The sequence below is a fragment of the Ostrea edulis genome, chromosome 1 (genome assembly GCF_947568905.1).
Source record: "Ostrea edulis chromosome 1, xbOstEdul1.1, whole genome shotgun sequence".
Taxonomy (NCBI): Eukaryota; Metazoa; Mollusca; class Bivalvia; order Ostreida; family Ostreidae; genus Ostrea; species Ostrea edulis.
The window spans coordinates 111,189,212-111,204,853 of NC_079164.1; the positions used below are offsets into that span (position 1 = coordinate 111,189,212).

The 15,642-nt window shown below is 34.6% G+C and overlaps 2 protein-coding genes and 1 long non-coding RNA gene across 3 annotated transcripts in view; 2 read left to right on the forward strand and 1 right to left on the reverse strand.

Annotated features, from left to right (window-relative positions):
* Nucleotides 1-11,479, forward strand: part of LOC130051330 (kin of IRRE-like protein 1) — a 77,220-nt gene extending 65,741 nt beyond the window's left edge. The window contains exons 5-6 of the mRNA XM_056153295.1: nucleotides 4,408-4,704; nucleotides 10,895-11,479. Of these exons, the coding sequence (XP_056009270.1) occupies nucleotides 4,408-4,704; nucleotides 10,895-11,199 (602 nt within the window). The 3' untranslated portion in view covers nucleotides 11,200-11,479. The remainder of the gene's footprint in view (nucleotides 1-4,407; nucleotides 4,705-10,894) is intronic.
* The window catches only part of LOC130051329 (hemicentin-1-like), a 485,422-nt gene that overhangs the window by 400,415 nt on the left and 69,365 nt on the right, over nucleotides 1-15,642 (forward strand). The gene's annotated exons all lie outside the window — the stretch shown is intronic.
* On the reverse strand, nucleotides 164-3,276 carry LOC130051332 (uncharacterized). The gene is made up of 2 exons (XR_008799796.1): nucleotides 1,683-3,276; nucleotides 164-1,171 (listed from the first exon to the last, which is right to left on the reverse strand). It is a non-coding gene; the product is annotated as an uncharacterized LOC130051332 (long non-coding RNA).

The window sequence follows — 15,642 nt, forward strand, 5'->3', positions numbered from 1 at the left end:
GTCTTTCCTACCCCGGGATAGGAAAGACCGAATATAAATAACTTCCTCGTTTCCACAGAAATTTACATGGACTACATAATAGAAATAAATTAACCATGTAATATACATTGTTGTAAACCCCATACCCCCTCTATATTTCACACTGACATTAATCAACAAAACATTTGAAGATACACATTTTCAGTTTATTAGTGGAAAAAAAATAATTTCAAGTTTTTGAATACAATTTATTAATTGATTCACCAAGCATTAATTAACAAGTTAATTGATTTATAATTAGATTTTAGGAAAAATAACCTAGGCTAATGGGTTTTAACATGAAGATAAGATTTTCATCCAACCCAAATTGTATATTTTAATTACATGTATATGACATAAATATTTCAGATATGCCAAGGAGTGGTCCCTAATTCTTTCTCTGTTTCAACTGTCCATGGAGAGTAAAACCAAAACACAGATCCAGGATTTCAAAGAAATATAGGACAGTGATCACCACTCTGATAGGGAGGGCACCATCTGATCATGATTTTCTGTGCAATATATGCCAGAGTGTGTGTGTTGCTCCCATATTAAACAGAAGAATATCAAGTCGGTTAGGCAACAGATTCAAGACAGTCCAGCACCACCACCAGCAGTAGCAGTTCTTCCAATTAGTCCCCCTTCTGTATCACTCCCATCCCCATGTACATCAAGAGGGCACACTTCATGCTGTATCTGCGAGTGACCAGGTCCAAAGTTAGTTGTAGTCCCAGTAGGAGTAAGGCATGAAATCTTAATTTCAAAAGAGGCCATCATTCGCTTCTGTACAAATCACCTACAACAAGACATAGAAGAACTTGAACCTATTGCTGACAACACCATGTTCAACAAAACAGGAGTGACATAATTAATCAAACAAGTTTTTGAGAGCTGAAATTTTGAGAAAAGAGAAAATAAGGTTGGATTTTGACAACAGTGAAAGTCTAACAGTGAGCATCAGAATCTCCTGGGAACCCCTAAAGCTGCTTTTGAGGACTTGCTGACATATGTAAACCTGTAGAATATGGAAACTTGTGCTATATAAAAGCTTTATAACCTTTCTACCAGTGATGTATTTGTTGACAATAAAAAGGGTATTTGATTTTAGCATAATAATTACTTATCATGAACTACTAGTATTATCATTATGATACTTAAGGTATTCCATGTATAATGAAAGGATAATGAACAATTTTGAAGGATTTAGATCAACATAAAACTTTATTGTTAAATAATGATGGAAGTGAAGCAGATGAAATTCACATGACTGGTAAATGATTAGAAGCTGACCTTTTTGCACTTAAGACTTTTTGGAAGAGTTGTCTGCCCTTTGTAAAAATAAGGAAAATCTAATTTTCTAAAAATGTGTGTGGTCAATGATTAATTTTATTTCATATTTTCATAAAAAGAAAGTGTATGTAACTTTCTACCAAGAGATTAGTATGAATATATAATTTGTTTTTAAAATATTGTAATAAAAGATGCTTTTCCCATATACTTCAATGTTAAATTCTAGGTGAAATATATCAAGCAGTAAACAAAATTTAGAAAATTCCTACCGTGGGTTATTTTTATTTGATGAACCCTTCACAATGATACCATGATTACAAATATTCCACGATCCATTTATTAGATATGAAATATGGTCATTATACATTGAATACCTTAACTGGCAAATAACAAACAACAAACATGATTTGTAAATGTTATTTCCTGTATAGATCTACATGATACTTCTATTTTGGGAACATTATGAAAATAGGCCAATTTAGATTATTTCTCATTCTGTGGCATTTACAAGCATGTATAAATTACATGTAAATGCAATATAATCCAAACAATTTAAAACTACAGTGCCTTAGGATATATTCCATTTCAAATATGTATCTAGATGTAATTCTATTCAAATCTATATTAATGTCTGGAAGATTTTTAGATCACAGCTCATGAATTACGTTCTGTCAGTCAATAATGTATTGCACACTGCAGGGCCGTAAATTAACCTTCAATTTGGAGGAGGCAGAAAATTAGGCGGGGGTCTGGGGCCCCAGGCCCCCAGACGTTGAGCACATTTTGTGCACACTGAACACGTTTCGTGCAAAATCCTTGATTCTAGGGCCTTCTAAGATGTTACTTGACTAACTCATTCTAAAAGAAAGATTTGGAATGCTTTTTAAGGGAGGTATCATGTTCTTAGTTATTGGAAACAACATAAATTCTATATGAACTTTAAATTTTAATTTTTTTTGGCTCAAAAGTTGGAGGAGGCAGCTGCCTCCTCCGCCTCCATGTAATTTACGGCCCTGGCACAAGCATTTAAAATTGTTGGTTAAAAGACCTCAGTATCTTTACATGATTAATACGTATAGGAATATGCAATTATTGATCAAGATAAATACAGTAAAATTTATACAGTATCATTTCTCAAATCGTATTTTCAGAGTCAATAATATACTGACTCTGATCCCCTATATCGGTGTTGTGTTGTTATTATTCACGCTATGAAATCTACATGTACATGTAACAAAAAAGATCATTTGATACTTACTATTAGGTGTCTACAGTAATTTTCCTTTAATCAGGTTTCACAGCAAATGCTCGTTGACCGTGTAATTCCGAGTAAATTCGAATTGAACATGTTTTGACGAGACGCGGTGTCAACTTATTTCGTTACCATTGATATCGATACTCGGTCGTTTTAATACAAAAAACAAAACAAAAAACAACCAAAAAAACAAAACAAAATCCAAAAACCATGGAATATGATATGAAACAGAATTGTTCCAATGATTCACTTCTTTCACCATGTAAATAGACTACATACTATATTTATTCTTATTTCAGTATTTCAAAATTCAAGTAAAAATAATTTAAAAGTAAAGTTGAACAATCACGGCTTTGAACATCATTTCCAAAATATTTCTTATTTCTATTTCCCATATTTGGTCAAAAATGCTTATTATGATCATTGAATTAGCCATTCTAGCTATTTGAGTGCATATAACTTGATATATTCAGAGATTTATAGGTTCATGTACATTGTACATGGTCATTGCAGGTTTATTGTTGTGACGTGTATCCCGAAATGTTAATTTTTTAACATTAAATACCACAATATTCAACGTCATATTAACAAAAAAGTATAGAATATATGAAAAAAAGAAAAACATTTCTAGAAAGCCTATATCCAGAAGATTATTATATACGGAAATTATCAATATCCCAGGCTAGGCCATTTTTCATGGTTCGTGGGTCATGTTCTTTCGAAGGGTAATTTCAAGCGCATGGAACATAACTGTGACACTTAATAAACTTTGTTTAAGACCGCATTAATGAATATTTTGATTTTAATTGGATGTACTCAAGATTTGCCTGTTGCATGATATTATACAATGACATCTGTATTTTATATTTTCTCTCTTGGCAGCCAGTATCTAGAATGTATGCAATGGTTTAATTAAAAACTTATTTCCCTAAAACAGTTATAACTCTTATCTACATGGAATATACCACTAACTCCCGTGTCTCGAATATCAATCAAAAAGCAGTTTGATTAATTTTATTATCATGTAATGATGTGACGTTCCTATAGGTGATACAATACTAGGCCGATTTTAATTGAAAAATTTGATAATAATTGGCTTGAAGTGCGTTCACGTGTGATTCAAACTATACGAAATGAAAGTAAAATTAGTAGCGCCATATATATCATTCATTTTCTCCACAAACATAGGGGATGATTACTCCTCCTAGGCACCTGATCCCACCTTCTGGTGTGTCCATGAGTCCGCGCTTGCCCAACTTTCTATTTTGTATTGCTTATGTGAGATATGAGGTTGATCACTGTTCGTTATTACCTTTGAACTTTTATGCTAGTCAAATTCCTCTGTGATGGGGATTCTAGCTAATTTATTAACTGGAACGAACTTCATAGAAATAGTGGTTAGACTATGCCTACTAAAATGTATATACAGTATAATTTGTCTGGAACAATTTTAATCTAAAACTGCTGTAAATGTGAGTCATAACAAGTCCCTCTTTTCAAAGAACATACTATATACTTTTCAGACCTTCTTAAAAGATTCAGCTTTTTGAAAATCGTAGCTAGATACAATGCCTTATGTTTTACTATGGTCTAGTTTGGAAGTGGGGAAAGGACATACCGTCAATAGCCTTGCACTTCTGAAAACTGTATCACAATATATATCAACAGTCTCTGTCATTTGTTACATTTTCTATTACATATTATAAGTTACACACAATGAAAAAAGTAATACATATATTTTACCATTAAGGGGAGGTGTTCATAGTTTTCTAACAAACTTTCCACTAGGAGCATTGTAATTCAAAACGCATAATTCAGACAAATCTTGAATTCTCATTAAATAGATGCACCCCCTGCTTCCCCACAACTTACAGCTGATGGATCTACGTCAGTGGATGAAAGACAGTCCATTACATTACGGTGTACCTTGTCTACGCTGGGTAACCCTCACATCACGTGGAGCTGGGTGTGTGGAGATGACACACTGACCACTGGAGTGACCAATACAGGGACCCAGTCAGTGCTGACATTGACAGCAAACAGAAAGTACAACCAGAGAACGTGTCAATGTAGAGCCACAAGTCCAAGATCGTCATTGTCGTATAACAGAACGTCAGGAACACAGACCATCACTGTGTACTGTAAGTAAATTCTAAAGGTTTAAACCTACAAAAAACTGTAACTGTACATTAATACACAATTTCTGTGTTGCCCGATAGTTACTTCCTTTTATGGAACTCTTACACACATTGAGACGCAAAACACACTTTCGTCCACTCGCTTTGTGTACAAATCTTTATCGCTGTCTCCATATATTGACTAAAGGATGACTATCAGACATCATGCAACCACTCAAACTGTAGGAACACACAATTTTAGTAAGATTATGAGTATTTGATAATGAAATAGCTCAAACAAAAACGGATTATCACCATCGTTCTTTGATTAAAGTATCACGCGTGCAGAAGAGGAAATAAAAAAAAAATAATTTCATATTTAACTAAATGGCCAAATTCAAACAAATATAAGTATTGATATGGTCAGTTTAATGTATACTAACAGCTGATGTAAATAAAATTTACGCTTTAATAACTTTTATCCTTATTTCACATAGCCTTTGACAGATTTATAAATCTTGTACCCACGCAAGCGTTCAATAGAATACTGAATGCACCTCCATAACAGAATAGCTCATATATGGAAAGTTACGTATTTCAGATATCATCTACTTGGAAATCATTATTCCGATTCTGCACTGTGGAAAGCTTATGACGTCGCAATAGTCACTTAAAGATATGAACAGTTTGTTGACTGTGTTGTAAGTGATTCATCTTTCATAAAAAAAAGATATTCTTCGACAAATCCCTTACCATGCAAAAACGATGTCTTTCTATTTCCCGCTCAGCATATGTGAACATTCATTCACAGAATTGGCTGTATCCGTTCATTTATCAATGATGAACCATGTACACCTCTAGTAAACTCGTTAGTTACATCCAGATTAGATCACGGAAATGCATTGCTTTATGGTGTTCATTCGTAACACACCAGCAAACTTCAGAGGGCACAAAACACAGTTGCAAGATAAATAACATGCTAAAACAAATCCGACCTTATTACTCTTGTTCTAGTAGATCTTCACTGGTTCCCAGTTGAATACATAATTCAATATAATATCCTTCTTCATACTTTCAAATCTCTCAACAACCTATCTCCAGTTTACATAAAGGATATTCTTACAGTTTACAATCCCACACGATCACTAAGATCAGAATATCTGCATCTTCTCCGGATACCTCCGCCATGTACGAAAACACATGGGGATCGACTTTTTGATAAGGCCGCACCGAGTCTCTGAAATCCTCTGCCTTTTAAACGCAGACAGTGTACTTCGCCGTCTAGTTTTAAAGTGGACCTCAAAAGGCGTCTTTTTTTATTAGGTTTTAATTTGTGATTTGTTTACATATTTAGTCCTCTTACATTGTAGCTCTTACAGTGCTGTTACATTCTTTTTAACAAAAACAACCCCCAACCTTCAGTTGCTATTTGAACTGTAGTTTGTTATTATACTTATGTCCATTCTATGTATTTAATTAAATTTCTTAGGGTTGTTTTAAAATGTTTTATATGTTCTAAGGGTAATTATATCATTGCATTAGGCGCTATATATTAATATTAATAATTATGCATTTGCATTCTGATACTGTGAATATTTATTTTCACATGTACATGTATGTGCACATCGATTTTATATTATCTTTTTCTCTCACATTTGTAAAGCGCTTTAGAGAACTAATGATGATAGGGTGCTATGTAAATCTTTTAATTACAATTACAATAGCGGGTACCAACGACCGGTCCAAAACCCAAATGACATTTCAGACCCAAGTGCAAAAATACATATCAATCCCAAAATTATGTATTCGCGAAAAATTCTCAAGTGGGACGTTCAATAACAGTGAATAAAATACAATACGTATTCACGCGTAGCAATCAACATATCAAAGTTTCAACCATGAAAGGTGAAGATAACGAACAGTGATCATCTCATAACTCCTATAAGCAATACAAAATCGATAGTTGGGCAAACACGGACGCGTAGACACGCCAGAGGTGGGACCAGGCGCCTAGGTCGAGTAAGCATCTTCTGCTGACCGGTCACACCCGCCGTGAGCCCTATATCCTGATCAGGTAAACGGAGTTATCCGTAGTCAAAATCATTGTGCCAAGAACGGCCTAACACTCGTTATGAAACACGTCAGACAGCATTTGACCCAATGGTAGGTTGTATTGACGAACTAGATCGTTATAACGACTATATGATAAATTAAGGTAAATCAGAGATATCATATCAGTTTTCACCATAGTTATTCAATGTATCACAAATTCCACATTATAATGAATGTACATAGGTTTTTACCAGAGTAAAGTAATGTATAGAATATTTCGCGATATAACTTTGACATGCAAAAAGTTACCCGCTTGTGATCAAAAGAATACCTTTTTTTAAGATCAGCTTCCGGACACATTTTCCATTTTTTTTTAAAAAATCCATTATAAACACTATATCGTTCGTATACAACATTTAAGCAAGAGAAAATGCAGCATATGGTGATTAGAATATTGCATGCCAAAATCATATCTTTTCACAACAGAATTCTGGCCCCATATCAACTCTCGGACGGAAATTGGCTTCATGCAGGCTAATCTGACATATGATATGGAATTTAGCATGTGCAATTCTTTCTTTATAGCATTGTCAAACTATGTTGAAGACTATCTCACGATCTCAGAAATGTAAAAAATGCGACAGGTTTACTTTTCTGAAAGAATATTAGATCTTCTTCTCTGTATGTTGATGGCGTTGATGTCATGAGAAATGCTTACAAATAAAAGGATTCAATGGTTTGCAATACCTTTTTTAAAAACTTAATTTGGATTTTAACGTTTAAATAGCATTCTGTAACTTTGAATTTAAAACAGCAATATAATTTAATGACAATGACACATTTGACATTCACAATAATTGATAGATATAATGGTAAATGTAATTTCATGCTCATGGAGGAAGAAATCTAGAGATTGTTTTTATGAAAACCAAATGTCTCTCCAGCCCCCAAATTGGAAGTGCTCGAAATGAAATTTCCTCCCCTTAATGTACTGCATGGTATGGAGGAGAAAGCATAAGCAGAAACATAGACAATATGAACTCCGATAAGCCACATTAGAGAAGTGTTCAAAAACTATTTCAAACCTTCCAATCTTTAAATCCACTATAATTTTAAGGACAACAATTGGATTTCCCTGTCCCTGCAAAATGCACATCTGCAAATCGCATTGAAGTATTGTACAAAATTTCAAGTCTATCAGATAAGTCATACAAGAGGAGAAGCGTTCACAAGTTATCTCACATCTCCCACCCCTCTTAGATCCACTATAACCTCTAGGAAAATAATTGAATCCTCCTGGCCCGACAATATGCATATCTATAAATGGCAATGAGGCATTGTATAGAGTTTCAAATTTATCCGATAAGCCACATAGGAGAAGTGTTCACAAGCTATTTTACATCCTCCGCCCCTCTTAGATCCACTGTAACTTTTAGGAAAATAATTGGATCCTCCTGTCTCAACAATATGCCCATCTAACAATGAACAATTGTTCATAGTTTCAAATGTATCCAATAATCCATATAGGAAAAGTGTTCACAAGCTATTTTACACACACCTCTTAAATCCACTATATCTACAGATGGCAATGAAACATTGTACAAAGTTTCAAGTATATCCGATAAGACATATAGGAGGAGAAGCGTTCACAATATTTTGTGACACACAGACGGACGGACGGACGGACGAAAAGTACAAAAACAATATGTCCCCCCTGAAAGAGGTGGGGATAATAACTACACCACAAGCTTTTTAAAAAATCCACAATGAGATATATTGATTTTCTTCAGATGTTTTACTTCATTTAAAACGGCAAAGATATAGGAGTGGTCACGGTAGCTTTCGAATCGTGACCCTGTATTGAGTTGTAAGTTCAGAGTCCGGCTCGTATCGTATGATATATTACGTAAGCATAGACTGTGATTGCCCCTTCGGCAAACGAATTGAGAGTTACAGGTCTTTTGGATATGACCTTAAAAACGGAGGTCCTGTGTCGCGACAGCCGTTGGCACGATGATGAATCTTCACTACTACGGCCCCGAGCGCTAACCATAGGTCTAAAGGATGAAGTGAAATGGCTATATGAGATGGTCCCAATATATTTATGAAAATATTTTTTTCCCCTATTTCATGTTAAAATTTACATGATTCAAGTCATTAACCTTTGTACTTTTATAGTTTAAATGCTACACTGCGCATAAATTTGCCACAAAGGATATATAGCTCTGCGTTTAAGCTTTCCCCATTAGCTGAAATTCCCATAGGAATTTGGCCCACCCATATTTTACAGATCTGGAAATATATGGACGATAGTAGGTACATTCAAATCAGTTAGGCTATGGTTGTATACTATTAAAAGCTTTCAAATTTCATATGGGAATAAATGTAGCCCACATCGTCGATATTTAAAAAAAAGAACATTATTTTTTTCTAGGATCCTCTCCATTACGGAGACCTGTTTGGACTCGATGACCTACCCGGAGTAACTCACTCTATTCAAAAGACATAATGGGATATGGATGTATTCCCTGCTGTTTTAAGAATATACTTTAAACAGAATATATTTGATACAGGATAGGGGATGCTTACTCCTCTTAGGCACCCGATCCCACCTCTGGAGTGTCTAGGGATCCGTGTTTGCCAAACTATCTATTATGTGTTGCTTATAGGAGTTATGGGATTGATCACTGTTCATTATCTTCACCTTTCTTACGGTATACATGTATTAATGAATTTATTTACTAACACACTTAATTTTGATCAATTGTATTTAGTTATATACACGTGTAGTTATCCTTATCAGAAATAGGTTGACGCTTCTGAATGTAATTTTCTAAATAAATATTTATATTACTGCTCAAGCCGAAATATTGGAAATACGAAATAAAAATAAACTTGTAAGAACTTAAAAGAAAAACAGTGCCAAAGACTAGAGTCAAATTCGTCTAAGGATCATAGATATGCATGGGGGAGATATTCCTTACTTTTGAATTGAATTTCTAAATCTTATCACAGCAATTAAATATTCGTTCGTATTTTCAAGCTAGTAACAATGTACTTAGCTACTGGGCTGTAAAGACCCTCGGCAACTAACAGTCCACCAGCAGAGGCCTTGACCCAGGGGTCGTAAAGTAAAACTTATACGGCACCAATTTTGATGCACCAGATGCGCATGTATTAGCAGTGTTATCACCTTTCATTACAACGGATAAATAACATGATCAAACTATCGATCACACATGAAAGGTGGAGATAACGAACAGTGATCAATCTCATAACTCCTATAAGCAATGCAAAGTAGATAGTTGGGCAAACCCATGTTGCATAATGAAAAGCTCTCTAATGTATGTCAACAATGTCTTGCATACCTCAAAAAATCAAAATAACTAAGAATAAGCCCCTTCAAAAATACCCTCACTGGTTCTGTTATAAAAGCTTTCAAAACTCAGATATGTATCGTTCCATTACTTGTTGATACTATGCAACCATACATGTTTAACTTGTCATGAAATGTATATGACGACAATTTGCCCAGAAACGTCTCCTATATGATATGCTTAGTTTCGTATTTTAAATTACTGGTCTCCAGCGCGTGTTAAATGTACATACATGAAACTGAAAATAGGGAATTATTATTAACAAATTTGTGTTTTCCTTTTTTGTTGTTGAATAGACTATGAAGTGGTGGAATATATTTAGAATCTCGGACTATCAAAAACCGTATACAAAATGTAAATTTTGCTTTTTACCGATAGAGAGGAAAACAGCATTTTGGTACCATCGACAATCGCACTAGAATAGACATCGGTTTGCAGAATCGTATATTAAGCTCTCAACCGTGTTAAAAACCGGTAAAAATATCTTGTAATTTGTTTGAGGGGTGCTGAAATTTTAATGATATATCTTTATTTGCAATGTTCAAATGTAGAAATAAATAATAAAGTATCAAAATATATATTAACATTATCTGTCGTTTGTTACATTTGTTATTGCATATTATGCATCTTATAAGTTACACAAAAAGACAAAAAGTAATATATATCTCTTATCTTATCTTTTATCATTAAGGGGAGGTGTTCATAGTTTTCTAACAAACTTTCCACTAGGAGCATTGCAATTCAAAACGCATAATTCAGACAAATTTTGAATTCTCATTAAATAGATGCACCCCCTGCTGCCCCACAACTGACAGCTGATGGATCTACGTCAGTAGATGAAGGACAGTCCATTACATTACGGTGTACCTTGTCTACGCTGGGTAACCCTCACATCACGTGGAGCTGGATGTGTGGAGATGACACACTGACCACTGGAGTGACCAATACAGGGACCCAGTCAGAGCTGACATTAACAGTAAACAGAAAGTACAACCAGAGAATGTGTCAGTGTAGAGCCACAAGTCCAAGATTATCATTGTCGTATAACAGGACGTCAGGAACACAAACCATCACTGTCTACTGTAAGTAAATTCTAAATATGTACATGTATACCCACATGAAGATGCATGTATTTCAAGTATGATTTAATTGTACATCAATGCCATTTACAGTGCAGTAAGATGAAAATTATATACATTGAATTAAAGTTGATTCTATGGATTTTTTTTTTACTTTAACTCTCATACAGAATAATTTTAGCCAGTCCTCAAATGCATTTGCAAATTAACTTCCATTCATTGATAGTTGAATATTTCATTTAACTTCATTGTTTAGTTTAATTTATTGAAAAAAATATCAATTTCAATGAATTTGTCTTAAGGATGTAAAACCTTGAATATAAACTGAATCCCAATCATTTTTATTTTGTCACTTTGACGTGTTCATGACATAATTATTGTAAAAAAGAACAATCCTTCGAAGTTCAGAACTTTTTATGTCTAATGTTTAATGTTGATGAAAGTAGAATTTAAGAATGACAATAAAAGAAATACCGATGATGTCTTCGAAATCCATGATTGTTAAATTTTAAATAGACGTTTTGTCTATTAACAATGATAGCTTTCATTCATATGTCGATTTGATATATCCCTGTGAGCTCGAAATAAAGGACACAACAGAGTCGTCCACTTCTGCTTCATACTTAGATATTTTATTGAAAGTAGACATTAACGGCAAACTGACAACTCAACTGTATGACAAACGGGATGATTTCAGCTTCTCCATCGTCAACTTCCCACATTTATGTAGCAATATTCCATTATCACCTGCATATGGTGTTTATATATCTCAACTAATTCGATATGCAAGAGCTTGTTCTGGGTATAGTCAGTTTTTAAATCGAGGTAAGCTACTAACAAACAAGTTGATGGTACAGGGATTTCAACAGTCTCGATTGAAGTCAGCATTTCGCAAATTCTATGGTCGTTATAACGATCTAGTTCGTCAATACGACCTCGCATTGGGTCAAATGCTGTCTGACGTGTTTCATACCGATTGTTAAGCCGTTCTTTGCACACTGATTTTGACTGCGGATAACTCCGTTTATCTGACCAGGATATGGGGGCTCACGGAGGGTGTGACCGGTCAACAGGGGGTGTTTACTCCTCCTAGGCACCTGATCCCACCTCTGGTGTGTCCAGGGGTCCGTGTTTGCCCAACTATCTATTTTGTATTGCTTGTAGGAGTTATGAGATTGATCACTGTTCGTTATCTTCACATTGCATCTAAGACCCGCCATAGGCATGAAAATCAAACATTGCGGATACTATGACAATGATTTATTTGCACAATCACAATAACAACTAGTAATCCTAATTGTTCGCGAACAATTAGAGGGCTTTCCACCTACAATGATTTAAAAAGAGATATTTAAGAATATTTAAGATGATGTACGAAACTCATAATGGCCAAGAAAATGTAATTAATCATTTTCACGATGGCCTTGACCTTTGACCTTGACCTCATTTTGAAGGTCAAAGGTCATCGGTCTTAATGCAAGTGATTCCATATCTCTATCTATAATAATGTAAAAGCTATAAGCTTAAAAAATGTTAATCAAGACATTCAGGGGCAATGATTTGTTTAGAGGTTTTCGGTTACTTTCGGTTAGCTTATCAATGCTAAAAATACTTTGAAAGACCTTGAAAATGGAAAAAAAATAATTTTGATGACGACCTTGACATTTGACATTGACCTCATTTTGAAGGTCAAAGGTCATCGGTCTTAATGCAAGTGGTCCCATGCCTCTATCTATATTAATATAAAAGTTATAGGTTTAGATAATGATATTGGAGACTTTCAGGGGCAATAACTATGCTTAAGGGTTTTCGTATCCCTTTGATTATTTTTTCTTTGCAAGAGGGTTTTACTGTGAATTCATTAGCGAATGTTTCGTGTCTCTATGACTTTCCGTTAAGTAGGAGTAACGATAACAAGGTTTTCGACACGAGTCTCTGAAATTCACAGAAGGGTCAAAGTTCAAAGATGTAAAGCATACTATCAAAACCAATCAAGAAGACAACACTTACCCATATAATATTTCAACGCTATCTTAAGCAGGAAAGAGAGTATAAAAACTGCATTTTTCCTCTTTTCTGATGACGTTGACCTTTGACCTTGACCTAATTTTCAAGGTCAAAGGTCACCGATCCTATTACAGTTGGTCCCATGTCTCTACGACAAACCGTTCTCAACCTCGACATGTTTTATGAATAAATCGCAAAGCATAAAGAGGCATTAACTCCCTTTAGGGGACACCGAATCCCTTCATTTTAAATTCCTCGCTTCTACTAATTACCCTCTATGTTTTAGAAAAGGTTTCATCCTCCTATCATTTACGGTTACAAAGTAGAAGCGCTAACAATGATTTCTACGAAAGGTCAAATAACTCCGTAAGAGGTCAAAGTTCAATTACGCAGGGTGAACTGTATTCGTTTCTCAAGAAGTACTATATGATGGACTATAACGTTTTTCAATAAGTCTTAAGACGAAAAATTTTTTTGACGGCAGGAAAATAATAATAATAACAAAAAGAACAATAACAATAGGACTTTCCACTGAAAGGTGGAAAACCCTAATTACTGGCAACGGCACATTTTATAGATTGTATTATAGAAACAATAATATTCAAAATACAATCAGTGATTTGAATGAATGAATATGGCACCAGACAAAATCATATCATGTTACACTGAAAATAAGCTGTACACGAGATAAAAGGACCATAATAGGTATATAGGAATAGTATAATACACACATATATATATAGGAATAGTCATAGGAATTTCTCATGATATATTATGTAAACATTTTGGAATCAGTTGCTTTAAGGAAATTCCTTTTATTTAACAAATCTTCAAAAAACTATTCCAATGGGTAAAAAAGTATCATATAATTTATCCCTATTCTGTTATATCTAGGGGCCAATAAATCAACACATGAAAAAATATTTATTAAAGTTGTGAACCGAAGTAAATGTTTTGTCAGTATGACAAACTTTGTGCAATGATAACTTCTGACTAATTTGGAAACTTATCAGCTGGTATTAACGAATTACTGGTTTATTCAATGCATGGTTTGATTGTTAGGCCGTTCTTGGCACACTGATTTAACCTACGGATAACTCCGTTTACCTGATCAAAATATAGTGCTCAGGGCGGATGTGACCAGTCGACAGGGAATGCTTACTGCTCCTAAGCACCCGATCCCACCTCTGGTATATCCAGGGGTTCGTGTTTGCCAACCTCTTTATATTGTATTACTTATAGGAGTTATGAGATTGATCACTATTTATTATCTTCACCTTTCATGGTACAACTATGATTTCAGGAGTGGGGGTTTTGTCATCAGGTTGGGACCAAAATGGTCACAATTGCATATTTTTCGCTTCTTGGTGATTATTATTTCAATTATTTTCAATGTTGGCATGAAGCATCTTCGGGACAAGAGTGACATAAATCTCTAGCATCCCTGAGGTCGTAGTGGCGGGGCCAAAACTGCCAACAATTGATTGATTTTCAAAACTATTATCTTCTACTACCGCCCATCTGTAGGAAAACTATATGCAGGGTGATGTACAGCAGGCATGTCTCTACCAAAATTGTGAATTCCATGATCCTCTAGGTAGAGGTTTTGGCTCCAGGACAGGACAAATCTTGGTGTATAGCATTGCTGTGTAAATATCAAAAAAGCATCTTCTTTAGTACTGTTGATACTGAATCGAAACTTAACGGATATTTAGAAAGATCAGGTAATCCTTTACCAAAAATGTAAACTACACGATCCCAGGGGTAGAAGTTTGGTAATCTGGGTGGGGACAACATTGTCAATGGTTAGATGTGTTAACTAGTGAACATTTTAAGTTCTTGATAATTACCATTCCATTTCTTTTCAAATTTGTCATGAAGCATATTTGGGAAAGGGAAAACAAACTGAAAAACTAAATGCATAGTGCTATAGAACAGGAAACGTCTACTAAACTTGTAAATTTCGTGATATCCAGGCTAGTGGTTCTATATCGAGGGCGGGTTCAAACTTGGTATATAATTTATAGTGTAACACAGTGTATATTTGTACAGATCTAAAGTATATCTTTAATGGTATTAAAGTGGGTCTGTACTCCTGAATGGTTTTGTTTAGGTAGCAGTCTTTTTGTTTGAAATCAAGAGATCAACATCCAGGAAAATGAAGAGCACAATATTTAGGGATTTACATATGAATTTTCAATACGGACAAAATTGAAGTCATATACCCCTACACACATTTCATCAGAGTGCGTGTTTTCCCAACAATCTATTTTGCATTGCTTATAGGAGTTATGAGATTGATCACCTTTCATCAGTGTCGTCGGACACACCTTTTCTGGTCATATTGAAATGAATGACACAACAGGTCTTTTATATTGCATTGTTTATCAGAAAACATGTCAATGGTTTAGAATTAAAAAAAAAATCAACTCTCGGGAAAAGAAGTC